The following is a 12,806-nucleotide window of genomic DNA, read 5'->3' as shown; positions in this document are numbered from 1 at the left end:
CAAGCACTTAAGTAAACCAGCTGTTGCACTCGCATTGCACGCAAATTCACACGCGATTTAACGCAGCGTACGCAAGCACTGCATTTAAACAGTTGCGTAATTCAAAAGTGAAAGTAAAATGTGCACGTCTGCATGAGAATTTATAAGCCCCTTACACGGTTTGTGACGTGCTGATTAACCGGTGGGAAAATTACGTCACCGCGGCAACCCTAAGGGATATATTAACAGAACTCAATATACCACCCAGCCCTACACCGTAAAAACTAGTATGCTAGATTCTGCAAAAACGGATAGCAGGACTAGACAACAAAGAATTTGACAGCAAATGGTAAAAGTCAATTTATCTTCATTCAGCCAGGAAACTCCTGGTGACACTATAATAAGGTGATCAGTCAGGTGATGGGCTGGTTACAAAAGAATTGGAGAAAAAGGGCCAAACAAAAAACATGATTCAAATGGTTTTATGTTTTTCTCAGACCCAAAGACATCACATTTACATCCAGAGTGACCTATATTAGGAATAGGAAACAATAAAGAGATTTGTCATAGGAAGGCAATAATACAAGAAATTACAAGATTTCACTATTTCCAAACAGCATCTTCACCACAAACAGCATGTTCACCACTTTAATAGCTCAAAAAGTCAGATACCTAAATTACAAGAATCAAGTTCATGACCTAATGACTACTCTATGATATCATAATCCTTAGATTAAACGCTACACTCCCACTTGATAACATGCTTCATCTGTCCTCCCAGCAAAATGTTGTATGACTTTCATTGACTCACTTTTTTGTCTGTAAATTATTATGCATTTTTTGCATCAAGAGCAGGGGTTATGAACCCTGTTTCTGGAGATCTACCCTCCTGCATATTTTAGGTCCAACTCAGCTTCAACACACCTTACTCTAATTTTAAGGTAGCCCTGAAATGCTTGATTGCCAGGTTCAGGTGTGTTTGGGGTTGGAGCTGAACTCTGCAGGAGAGAAGATCTCCGGGAACAGGGTTGGTCACCACTGATCAAGGGTGTCAATTCATACATTTACAATTTTGTATAGTTAATCATACATTGGGTTTTTTTTTAAGAGCCTACTACTTTGGTTGTGTGCTTCAAACAATAGGATCGTAGTTACAAAGTTACAAAGTTTTAATTCAAAAAGCTGAAAGTCAAAAGTTGAAGTTAACAGATTTCACAACACCTGCAGTGCCACCAAAACAGCAGTGGAGAAAACTGCTTATAACTTATCTGAAAAACAGCTCTCTAGAATTTCCCACATTCAGAAACAAAGATAAGATTCCTGCTAACCTGCTTTGTGCTCCCACACGGAGACGCGAATCACTGTTTACGTATACATTTTTTATCGTATTGGCGTTTCATTCACACGGATCCGGCATTTTGGGAGACTGGAACCGCTATTTTTTGAAACCGGGTCCTAAAGTGGATAAATCTGAAATCGACACCCTTGCGGTTTCGTGTGTACAGCCTATCCGTATATTTTGTGAAGCGAAAACGTCATCACATCACGTGTCGGCAGCATCACACGTAACAGCAACAAAAATAATGGCGGACTACATGATTGTGTTCGTGCTACAGAAGCTACAAAGCCTACTATCTTTATTTTAGCAAAATCTATTGCTTCTATGCAATTGTGGTGAGCAAGCGATAATGGACAACACCATATGCCACATGCTTTTAGATCCACCACGGAAGAAAACCAGGAGAAAGACAAACAGAGGCTTTTGCTCTTGAAGTTTTTGCGTTTGCCATCACTTCTTCTTCTTGGTTCGTATACAGCGCGCAAGGTTATGCGCATGCTCAAAGTCTTCTTCTCCGTGTATAGTGTATATCTGTGGCAGAAGTACAGCGCCCCATACTGGTCTGGCATATATACTACACCGCTTTCAGTCGGTTTCAGTGGTTTCGTTTGTGCGCATATAGGGCTGGGCGGTATGACGGTATATTCCGTTACCGCGGAATAAAATGTCAGACGTAACAGATTTTTCTATTCCGTCTATTCCGCGGAATGCAAATAAGTGGGCGTGGCTAACTCTGCCCTCCAGCATGTTAGACTGACTGTGACCGAGAAACATGTAAAATAGTTCACTTATAAAAATGAACGAGCTATTTGTGTATTTTTTTATAATAAGTGCCAGTGAATCCACCGCGGGTCACGCAGCGAGACTCTTGTTTTGCTCGCTCTCGCGCGTTCTCTCTCTCCTCACGCAGCAGCAGGCCGGTCTCGCGTGCAGAGGTCTCTCTAGGCAAGCGCAAGAAGCTGCGACTGCGACGCCAAATAAAGAGTTCTTCTCGCACATAATGCTAATAGTTGTAAAGTTTTCTGAACTTTAAGCAAGCTAAGACAAAACTCGTGTTTATATCAGTGACACGTGTGCTGCTGGAGCGATGTAGTTTGACGCGCCATTTGCTTATACAAACATATTTTATCGGAAAGACGAGAAAGAGATGCAAATGTTAAGGTCTAATAGAAAGTAAAGGGCATCAAGACATTAAAACAAACTTTATGATCATCACCTCATAGCACCTGTCACATTTATAATATCAAGAGCTTATTCTCTCATATACAGGTATTTATCCTGTCTGTAGGTTTTTGCATACATTTATACCTGTACATTTTACATATGTTTAATGTAATATATGCATAAATTATAGCCATAAAACTATAGCTTCAATAGTCTATAAAATTAATAACTTAATTAAAAACAAGATTCTGTCTATCAAGACTTATCTGTTGTTATCTTCTGGGCATTTTCACTTTAACATTATTAACTTTAAATTGCTCATATTTTAAAACTGTGGTGAGCATTAAGTTAAAAGCTATAGTGAGTGGTGTATTTATGTACATTTTATCATCAAAAAACAATATAAACTGAAAAACATGTATACCGTGAAATATTCCGTTCCGTGAAATAAAATGACTCATTCCGTGAAATAGATTTTTGGTCATTCCGCCCACCCCTATGCGCAGATATTTCTTGAGACGACGCCGTGTTTACGGATTATTTTTTTAGAACGAGAAAAAAAATGATCGAATAGGGAACGCACCGGCTTCGTGTGGACAAAGCCTTAATGAAGTTAAAGTGCCAAAGGATTAAAAAAATTGACTGCTCACTAAAAACTTAAACGATCCAGGTCCCTTCTACAACATGGATTTAGTTCTCATGTGGCAGTGTGCCGATCAGGTTTTATATCTTCAAGGTTCAGGAATGATCTGCCCCATTCAGTGCCCCTCTTACCACACTCACAGAAACTACACAATATCTCTGATCCACAGACTCAAAAACAAACTTGCATGAAGACCATCATTATCCTAAGTCTCTCACACACTCCATGCCCCACAAACTCAACAAATCTGTGATCACTATCATTATGCACACCAGATACAATAATAACACACTACTATCAAATAAATACAGCAATCTCGGTCTTTGGGGAAAATAAATGCTTTGAGATCTGTAATTTTTTAGCTTTAGCTGGCATTTATCTGCTTCCTAAACCATAGTTATATAAGATTCAAAATGCTGAAACAATCCACCTGATGTTACTTACTCCACTGACCTGCACAGAAAAGACAGAGCTAGACATGCCTGTTTGGATTATTCACACAGTTCAAGCTGAGGTAACATGGAGGAACCTGACATGCAGATTGTGAGTCTGGTTCAGTGTAGCCTAAAATCTCCCATAGAGAAGGCGGCTCACTAAGATCAGACATGTGATTCAGATTAAAGCTGTTTTTGTCTGGCCTGTTTTTGAACACGAACATAGACCGCAGTTTATTTTAACAAAGTGCCTAATCATTTCATTCTGATCTGAACAGATTCAGTGGCAGATTTTAGGACAAACTGTTATGTGAACATAATTTTATGCAGGCTTTGCGCATGGCTTAAGGATGGGTCACCATGTATATCAACCAACAAACAATTTGCAGCTCATGAGAAAACTTTTTCAAATGTGAGGAAGGTGCGACACCAAAACAGGATATTTAATTTTAAGGGGGTTAAAATAAAAAAATTTGTGCGAAAACAATGGGACCTTAAATAATAATTAACAGCTAACTGATACTAGACTGTGAACATTTCAAAAGCGCAACAGAGAGAAGGAGTGCATCTTTTTTTTTTTATCAAAACAGCATTTGTTGTCGGGAAGGCAAATTCAAGATTTAAAGGGCACCTATTATGCCCATTTTTACAAGATGTAATATAAGTCTGGTGTGCCCAGAATGTGTCTGTGAAGATTTAGCTCAAAATACCCACAAATTATTAAGAGTGCACCTATTTCATGGCTAAAATACAACGTTATTTTATGTATTTGGTATGTGTTCGTGTGGGTTATGGTAAAAACACACACATTTTCCAAATTTTTGTAGCTCCAGATTTCCCTCTCTTCCTGAAACGCACTGATTTTGTACAAAAGTCATCAATTTGAAAAGCGCCCCTGATTATAGCATTCCAAAAACGCTCTCACATGTATGATGTCACAGCTCTAGGCAGCGCAAATATAATGACACGCCTATAATCCCTCCCACTCTGAAGTGATAGTAAACTCGATGGAAATCTAACCAAGCCAAAGTGAAATGAGCTGACCCGACCTGACCCATGGGGTACTATGCAATGAAAAAGCGCCAAACGCCACATAAACGCAACCTTCCAGAACTCCCATTGGGGAGGACTGAGGATGGCTAACGGTACATTCACACGGGGCGTAACCGTTAACGCTTAACGGAAGGCTCGTCTGAAGCGTGGCCAACAGCCAATCACTGTGGCCGCAACACAAGCTCCAGTCTTCCATAAACGTATTTGGCTGGCTCTGCCTAGATTATTTGCATAAGGCGATATGATTGGCTGACGCACGCGTTGCCACTTGAAAAGTTGAGAAATGTTCAACTTCTGCCGCGAGCAACGGCACTGACGCGGCGCCGACGGATCCACAATTCAGTTCGCCAACGCTTGACGTCACCCATTAAAAGTGAATGGGAAGCGTCAACGCTTACGCCCCATGTGAATGTACCGTAACAGTTACTATCAGTAAGGTACAGCTTAATAAGCAGTCATTAGCAAAGCATTAAACTAAAGAGGAAACGTGGAAATGACACACCCAACATTAAATGCATTGGGCTTTCCTCTATGTGCGTATCAGAGTTGTAAATTCTTAACAAATCATAAAAGATTTATATCGTGATTTTAATTCAACTGCTGACACAAAAATGGAAATATGATGCTGCTAATCATGGTAAAGTATAGTATAGGCCCTGTGGTGGAGCTACACCAGGAGCCCAGTGATTTTCCTCACCATGGGAACCACTTAAGATTTCCAACAACACAAACACTCACTAGCCACCATTGGCTCCGAGACACACATAGGGCTCTGTAAACATGACACTCCTAGATTTCGACATTGACAGGTTTATCTTTCTCTGGAAGGCGAAAACCCAGTTGATATATAAAGTAGAAACAAATATTCCCTCTCCAGAGTAGGTAATTGTAACAAATAGTACAGCAGTAAGCTGGGATGTGTTTGTCCTCTGATGATTAAAAACCCCAATCTGCATGCTCTCGATGTGGGCCAGAGGCTTCAGCAGTAATTAACATAACCACTCCAGAACAAAAACAGCTGACAAGAGCTTGCTCTCACTCTCCTTTGCTGCTTTGACTATGAATACAAGCTCTAGGGGGCTATTTCTAGTATTAATACAAATCATTTTCTTTTGTGTTTTGTGCATGAGAAAGACAGATGATGGGGCATCTTTGCAGTGCACGGTTCCATATCAAACAGCAACACTTCAATGCAAGTGTCATACAAATCTAGATGAAACCCTTTTCACACATCTCAGAAAATTGCCATAGAAATGCATTCTGTGGAAATGCAAACACGCCGCGTGATTGATACCAGGATAGGGACCTGATAACATTATTGGGATCAGTCCTGGAACGCACCCTGTGCGAACAAAACACAGGAACATTGCCGTAAGGGGCGTGTTGCATGTGTCATAGCAACAACATACTTAAGTTATCGTGCAACTTTTTTGATACCAGGATAGGGACCTGATAACATTATTGGGATCAGTCCTGGAACGCACCCTGTGCGAACAAAACACAGGAACATTGCCGTAAGGGGCGTGTTGCATGTGTCATAGCAACAACATACTTAAGTTATCGTGCAACTTTTTAACCAGAAAAAATGTCTGCAAACTGGAATAAAGCGGAGACCAGGGAGCTCCTCAATTTCCAAGCTGATGCAGAGTTTATCGCTAGCTTGATAGACCAGTAAGTAATGCTCAGAAATAAATCCACAACGGTGGTTTCGCAGAATATACACTGCAGGAAAATTCCACCGAATGCACAATCACAGTAACATTACAAGTCACATCCTGGCTGATGTCACATGTCTTTACAGGATCTTTACAGGATGTGTGTGTTAATGCAGATTCCAGAGAATCACTGGCAGTGTGAATGAATCAAAATCAAACAATGCCAGTACAAATACACAATATCAGTGTATTTTCCAAAATCTCTGTGTGAAAGAGGCTTAAGTTAGCACTAGATTGGTTTACCCCATTCCCCAAGTACAGATTGAATATTAAGGTGATTATTATACATATACAAGATCAGGCATGCAAAAAGATTTTAAAAAGTCGTTTACCTACAGAAAAAGTAGGCGCAGGAAAGGATGGGAAAATAATTAGTGCCAAATGGTGTCCAAATTCCACACCTATTACAGGATTTCCCTTTATTATTCAGGAGCTGATTGATTTCTGAAGACTCTGTCTGATGCATACTCAAAATATTTCAACTGAACACCCTATCAAAAAGATAAAGTTCTAAATAACCCATAAATGAGAAGCTTAGAAAAGCATTGGGCATTCAATGCAGGTGGAGTCGATGAAGGCATGCAAAGGACCTTTGTCTCTGTAAGCTGCATCACACAGGTCATTCATTGCGGCATCTTGTCTGTCCTGCAATCATGCAGTGATCCTTAAATAACAAACAGTCCCCAACGGAGTATGCAATCTCTTTCCCCCCAACTGACCCTAAAGAAAACGTAATCAGATTCTTTGCGTTTATAACTTAAACTAGACACAACAAAAGATGGCAGATGCAGTAAAGACAGGACACTGGCAGGAAACAAGGACACCAGGGAGATTGACAAAAACTTTCGGATGCAAAAACAAGGTCATGCAGAACCATTTAACCTCACACAGACATGACAAAATTCATCCAACTGAAAAAAGGGTTTTGGTTTATGACCACACAGATCAGCCACCCTAGTTTAAGGGTATTCAACTAATTTTGTCATTAAACATGAATGTAACTAATGCGTTCCTACTGTTAAAGGGATAGTTCACCCAAAAAATGAAAATTCTGTTATCATTTTCTCACTCTCATGTTGTTACAAACCATATACATTTCTTTGTTTTGATGAACACAAAGGAAGATATTTGGAGAAATGTTTGTAACCAAACTATTCGTGGACCCCATTCACTTCCACTGTAGGAAAAAGAATACTATGGAAGTAAATGGGGTCCACAAACGGTTTGGTTACAAACATTTCTCAAAATATCTTCCTTTGTGTTTGTAACAACATAAGGGTGAGTAAATGACAGAATTTCCATTTTTGGGTAAACTATCCCTTTAATGCTAGCTCCTATAATATAAGTTTACTCACTTTTATTTGTATACTGCTGTGCACAAAACACACAGTTGTAGAGCAACATGCTACCACTATATTTACATTAACAACATACACATAAGAGGCTGTCATAAAAATATGCTTGGTGTGAAATGTTTCCTAGCCCAATATATAAACACCTCACCATTGCATGGCATCGTCACATAAGCATTTCACCTATCAGGGAAACTCACCAAACTTGAATGACCGATTGAACAGTACACATTCCTGTGTTTTCATATGCTTTCTCTCTAGCACCATGGAAGAGGAAACCCACTACGTAGTTTATAACACGCGCGCGCACACACAGTACGCTATTGTACACTTCCCGAAGCACCTTACACGAGCATTTCTCGTAAAATAAATGAGTTCGGGCAGTGTTTACTTATGTTGAGAGTTCATTCTGATCCATTTTTATCACATGACTAGAGTGTAAACAAACCCAAAGCGTTTGTAGAAAATCCACGATTAACCTGATACGTGAACCAAATCCCGTTTATCTGAATAACTTAGCTTCCTGCACCTGTAAAATCCTGCCGCCAGACCGCCCACAATAATATTCACACAACGAGCTGAAACTTTATCCGTATTTCCCTGTTATATAGACACGTATGTGTCGATTGTCCCGAAGGAAAGCTACCCAGCCAGCTTAAGTCCCAAATGTTACACTGTGATATAAATAATTTTGTTGAAAGTTTAATGATACTCGCGCGTTTGCGTAACAAGTATCGGCGGTCTGGCGCATTTCAGTGCTATTTATATTCAACAGGTACTCCCGCAAACACTTCTAGCGATCGTTACAAACTTAACACACGCTGAAAGCATATCATTGTCAACATATCTCATGATTATGCATTTAATGTGAGTTTTTAAACAAAAACAGGATATTGTAAGTAGCTTCAGTGTGTTAGCCCAATGATAATCTTGATGAATGGTGTTTACGCACCGCAACACCGAGCTTCTTCCTACACGCTGCTTAAATGGGTCAAGACTCTTTTCCCTCTTTTCACGAACATAATCACGTCCATTTGTTTTTCAAAAAGTAAGTTACCTTATTTCCTACCTTATTTGATGCAACCTTGGCAGACATTTTGATCTCTTGCTGGCTCCCGGCGTCGCAAGTTTGCTAAATATCACTATAAGCAAAGCGCAGAATTATTCCTCCTTTCTCTTGCCCAGCAGCCGCCGCAGCGCCGGGCAAAGCTTGTTTATTTCTTCAGATGGGTCAAAGACATGTCACCACGAGGGAAATCCAGCAGTCCAAAGTTCATCATCTAAGTTATTATTACCACGAACCTCAAGAAACTTCGGAAGCTCGCGACTACTCTCTAATAGTATCTCCCTTTCTCTATTTCTGTTTGGAATTAATCAAACCACAAAAACAAACCAAGAAATATTGTTCTCCTTAGGTCGATATTGTCACTGAAATTAAGATGGTTTCATAAAAACGATGTGCACTGTCCCACAGCGGTAGAACTTTCAAAAACAGATGAGCTCACTCCTCGTTTCTCTCCTCTCCCAGCAACAATCATGACATGTCTGACTGGGACATACCATTACATTTGTGCGGGGGTGAAAGGGTGGAAACCAGGATTGCTTGGAATATTTACCTATAATTCCAGACCAAAATAATTAACTCTTTGTGTGTACGCGGCTATTTCTTTTAGCTATTGTGCGTTATGTGTTAAAAGTGTATTTATTTAACAAAAAAACAGTAAAAACAAAGAAACAAATGCGAGGTGCGCCTCCTGTGCCAGTTGTATTTGTATTGACCGGGAGAGCGGATGGGATAGAGAGAAACTAAGGTAAAGTGGTGGAGCGAAATTGTTGATTTGCTTTTGGCAAGTGCGCAAGCATTTTTATATATGTAATAAAGTTACTATTTAGCCAAATGCAAGATTGTCTTAAGTTACATGAAAATAATAAGATTATTTTAAATGATCATACAATATAACGTTATAAAGAGGTTTTTAAATAAATAATGAATAAAAAACTTTTTTTCTAAAAACACTCAATATTCTTTTATTTTGTGTTTAAACATAGTATATGTGGAAAAGTGGGAAACAAGTAGTAAAATCTGTATATAATGACATCATGCAGTTAAACACTGCATTTTTGAGCATAGCCTAACATAACCTTTTTTTTTAGACTTATATGTAGACTCAGATTGCATGCGGTTTAACCTGTGGATTGGATTTTGGTCGATAACAAACTACACAGGAAACCCAAAGGGACATAATTGCTGCAATACAAACCACTTCCTGTGGTTTCCGGGTCTCCTCCCATAGGACAGAGCCCCAGAAAGCTCCTTGTATTGTTTTGAAAACAGCATTATGGGCTGTACTTTTCAAAGTAAAATGTCATCTAATGTTTGGAACTAATACAAATGGAAAACCACTTCATAACGGCATAAACATATCTTATTCCTTCAAAGTACTAACTTGTTCAGCTATTCTCTCATGGATTATGTCCCTGAAGTTTTGCTGTACTCCGGTAAAATTGCTTCATTTCCGTACAACAAACAAGCTCTATCTAAATCTTCAAAGTTCTAAAGATGGTGAAGATATCCTTTCCAACAACAACAAATGAGAAAAGATCTGAAGCAACCACATGCCTTGTTATTCTGATCATACCATATTAGAACAGGAAGAAAAACATCACAAAACTTAAAATCTAAGCAAACCAAATCCAAAAGCTTTTAAAACATAAAAACATGTTTTGCTGTATACCACAAATCCACTGATGGTTGACAGACAGGTCCAATAGAGGGGCGAAGGATGCTTTGGATTAGCCATGCTGAGTGGAAAGATTCTTGTCATAACTTAGGACCCAAAATAACTGTGTAAAAAGTCACATTCTCTACTTGGTAAAGGCATTAGGAATCATAAAAGATATACATTCTCTTACTGATAAATGCTTTAAAAATCATAAAGGAATGCCTAAAAAATACAGGGGCTTTATGAAGAAAAAAGAAATAAAGCCAAGAGGGAAAGAAGCATTTGCAGAATAGTTATTGTACTGTATTTCGAAATAACCAGACTCTTGTGCTGTAACCAAAAAACAAAATGTGAATTTCCTCCCACTGCTCTTTCATCCATCAGACATAAACAAGCACTTTCATCATTTCCTAAACAAACATTTTACAGATGTGAAAGACGATTAAATATTTAAATATCATAGAAGAATACACAGATGACTGGACCAGAGCCAAAATTAAATAAAGCACAAGCACAGAGGAAGAATAAAATGCATGAGCGCCTCTGAGTCCTGAATATTACTTAAAACATAACAACAGAGAAACAGAATGGTAAATACTGCCAGTGAAGACAAGCGCTCCATCCTCCTCCATCGCATGTTACGATCCGCGTCTACCAGTGAGGATATCAGTAAATTCAGCATGCTGTCTGTTAGCGCAGGCAAATCAACCTTCAGATTCCCCAAATCTCAAAATGTCTCCTTAGTTGCTTGATAAACTCTTTAACAACTTTAATCAATGCATAAGATGAAAACCATCACAGGGCAGCAATGTAGAGAGAATGGTTGTGTGAATAGAGCAAGAGAGACAGAAAAACCTGATTGATGCAGCTTTGACACGCATGGCTACCCTAAACAGCCCACAAAACTGGGCAACCTGAGGCTTCCCATGAGCTCAGGTGTGCTCATGGAAGAGCAAGCACTTGGAAAACCCTCATGACCTTAAAAATCACACACATGCATACACAAGCACACACAGAGAGTGCAGCGTGAGGGAGATCTCAGTAGGTTTGCTCCCCTGCCAGTAGTTGGAAGCTAATGGACGGTGAAAAGTGCAAATATCACGTTCTGCCCTTTACTGTACAGTGTACATATTTCATAACGTTGAATGTTACAATGTACTGACAGAAAAAAGTGCACAACATTTTTGAGTAGAGTAGGGGCTTGATAGATTTTAGTTTATGGTTATAGATTTTTTATGGATTTATTAGCCTTTTATGGGTAAATTGCATGGGTATAGTGCATAAAATGCAAAAAGTATGCAGACAAATATCAAAAGCATGTTATGAATTTTTTATGTAGAGAAACTGAAGGAGTCCAATATGAGGTGCCATGGAGAAGAAAAAAAATGAAGAGAGAGCTACACCTCTGCCAGCAAAAACAAGATATCTGAGGCAAAGGTTACAATCTAAGGCCAGGAACTGCTCTGATACAGTCTGTTCCTCACTCGGCTATTGTATTGTCTCCACAAGAGGCTTGATGCATCAACTTGCTAATTACTGGAAAGTCCAAGATCTGATTGGCCAGAGCAGCTTGAAAACACTATTGGTGTTTATTTCATGTAGGGGATTTAGGAAAGGGAGATCGGTGGAGTAGAAAAGCAAAGCGAACCTCAGAGACCTGAGGGAGGGAACAGTACAGGGGAGAAATTATTCAGTTTCACTGTCTGTCTTCATATGGGCTGAATTAAAAACCATTTAACCTTATCTAGTTTCCAGAGGCTTTATTGACTCTGGAAATTCCTGCTTGGTTGAGGCCCTCACAAAGCAAAGTGCCCCTGTTTCAGTTGCTAATGAAAACCCTATGGAGGTCAGGCCATGGACACAGACAATCTGAGAATCTCTGTTAAAATCAAATACCAAACTAGTCAATGATTCTGTGGTAGGCAATACATGTTCAATAAAAGCTTAAAAATCAAACATTTTCAAAGGGTCATGATTTTTTGAGAGGTGCTTGCATTGCACATCACAGAAGAAAACGAGGTAATTGTAGCTTTTTTGCTCTAACGCCCTCCGGGGTTAAAATCTACATTGGGTCAATGTCACAGGTTGTGACATGGCAATGTACCATAGTACAAGTCAGTGTCTCATTATTCATGAGACTGTGTGTTATCCAATGAGAAGATGTTTGTTTGTTTAATTATTTATGACAGCAAATAGTGTGCTCCGTCAAGAAGGCAGGCAATAGCACTTGGGTACAATTCGGTAGGGTAGAGGGGGGTAAGTTACTTTTCACACCGTATAACATTTACTGAGCACCATACATCACAATGGTATAAATCTCATACCAAATGAAAGAATTACAATTTCATTACATTTTCATATCTTATCTCATTATGGAGTTGTAGACTGTTGAATAGAGAATGTT

At 39.2% G+C, this 12,806-nt stretch overlaps 1 protein-coding gene across 10 annotated transcripts in view; it reads right to left on the bottom strand.

The window, feature by feature from the left end:
* Nucleotides 1–12,806, bottom strand: part of tjp1a (tight junction protein 1a) — a 111,255-nt gene that overhangs the window by 56,236 nt on the left and 42,213 nt on the right. Inside the window, exon 1 of one of the 10 annotated variants that reach the window (XM_065267535.2) lies at nucleotides 8,749–9,201. The exons of the other annotated variants lie outside the window; for them this stretch is intronic. Coding sequence (XP_065123607.1) covers nucleotides 8,749–8,775 — 27 coding nt within the window. The 5' untranslated portion in view covers nucleotides 8,776–9,201. Of the gene's footprint in view, nucleotides 1–8,748; nucleotides 9,202–12,806 lie in introns of those variants that run through there. 10 annotated transcript variants of the gene reach the window in all.

The sequence above is a fragment of the Paramisgurnus dabryanus genome, chromosome 2, assembly GCF_030506205.2.
Source record: "Paramisgurnus dabryanus chromosome 2, PD_genome_1.1, whole genome shotgun sequence".
Taxonomy (NCBI): Eukaryota; Metazoa; Chordata; class Actinopteri; order Cypriniformes; family Cobitidae; genus Paramisgurnus; species Paramisgurnus dabryanus.
This window is presented reverse-complemented; position numbering and strand designations above follow the sequence as displayed.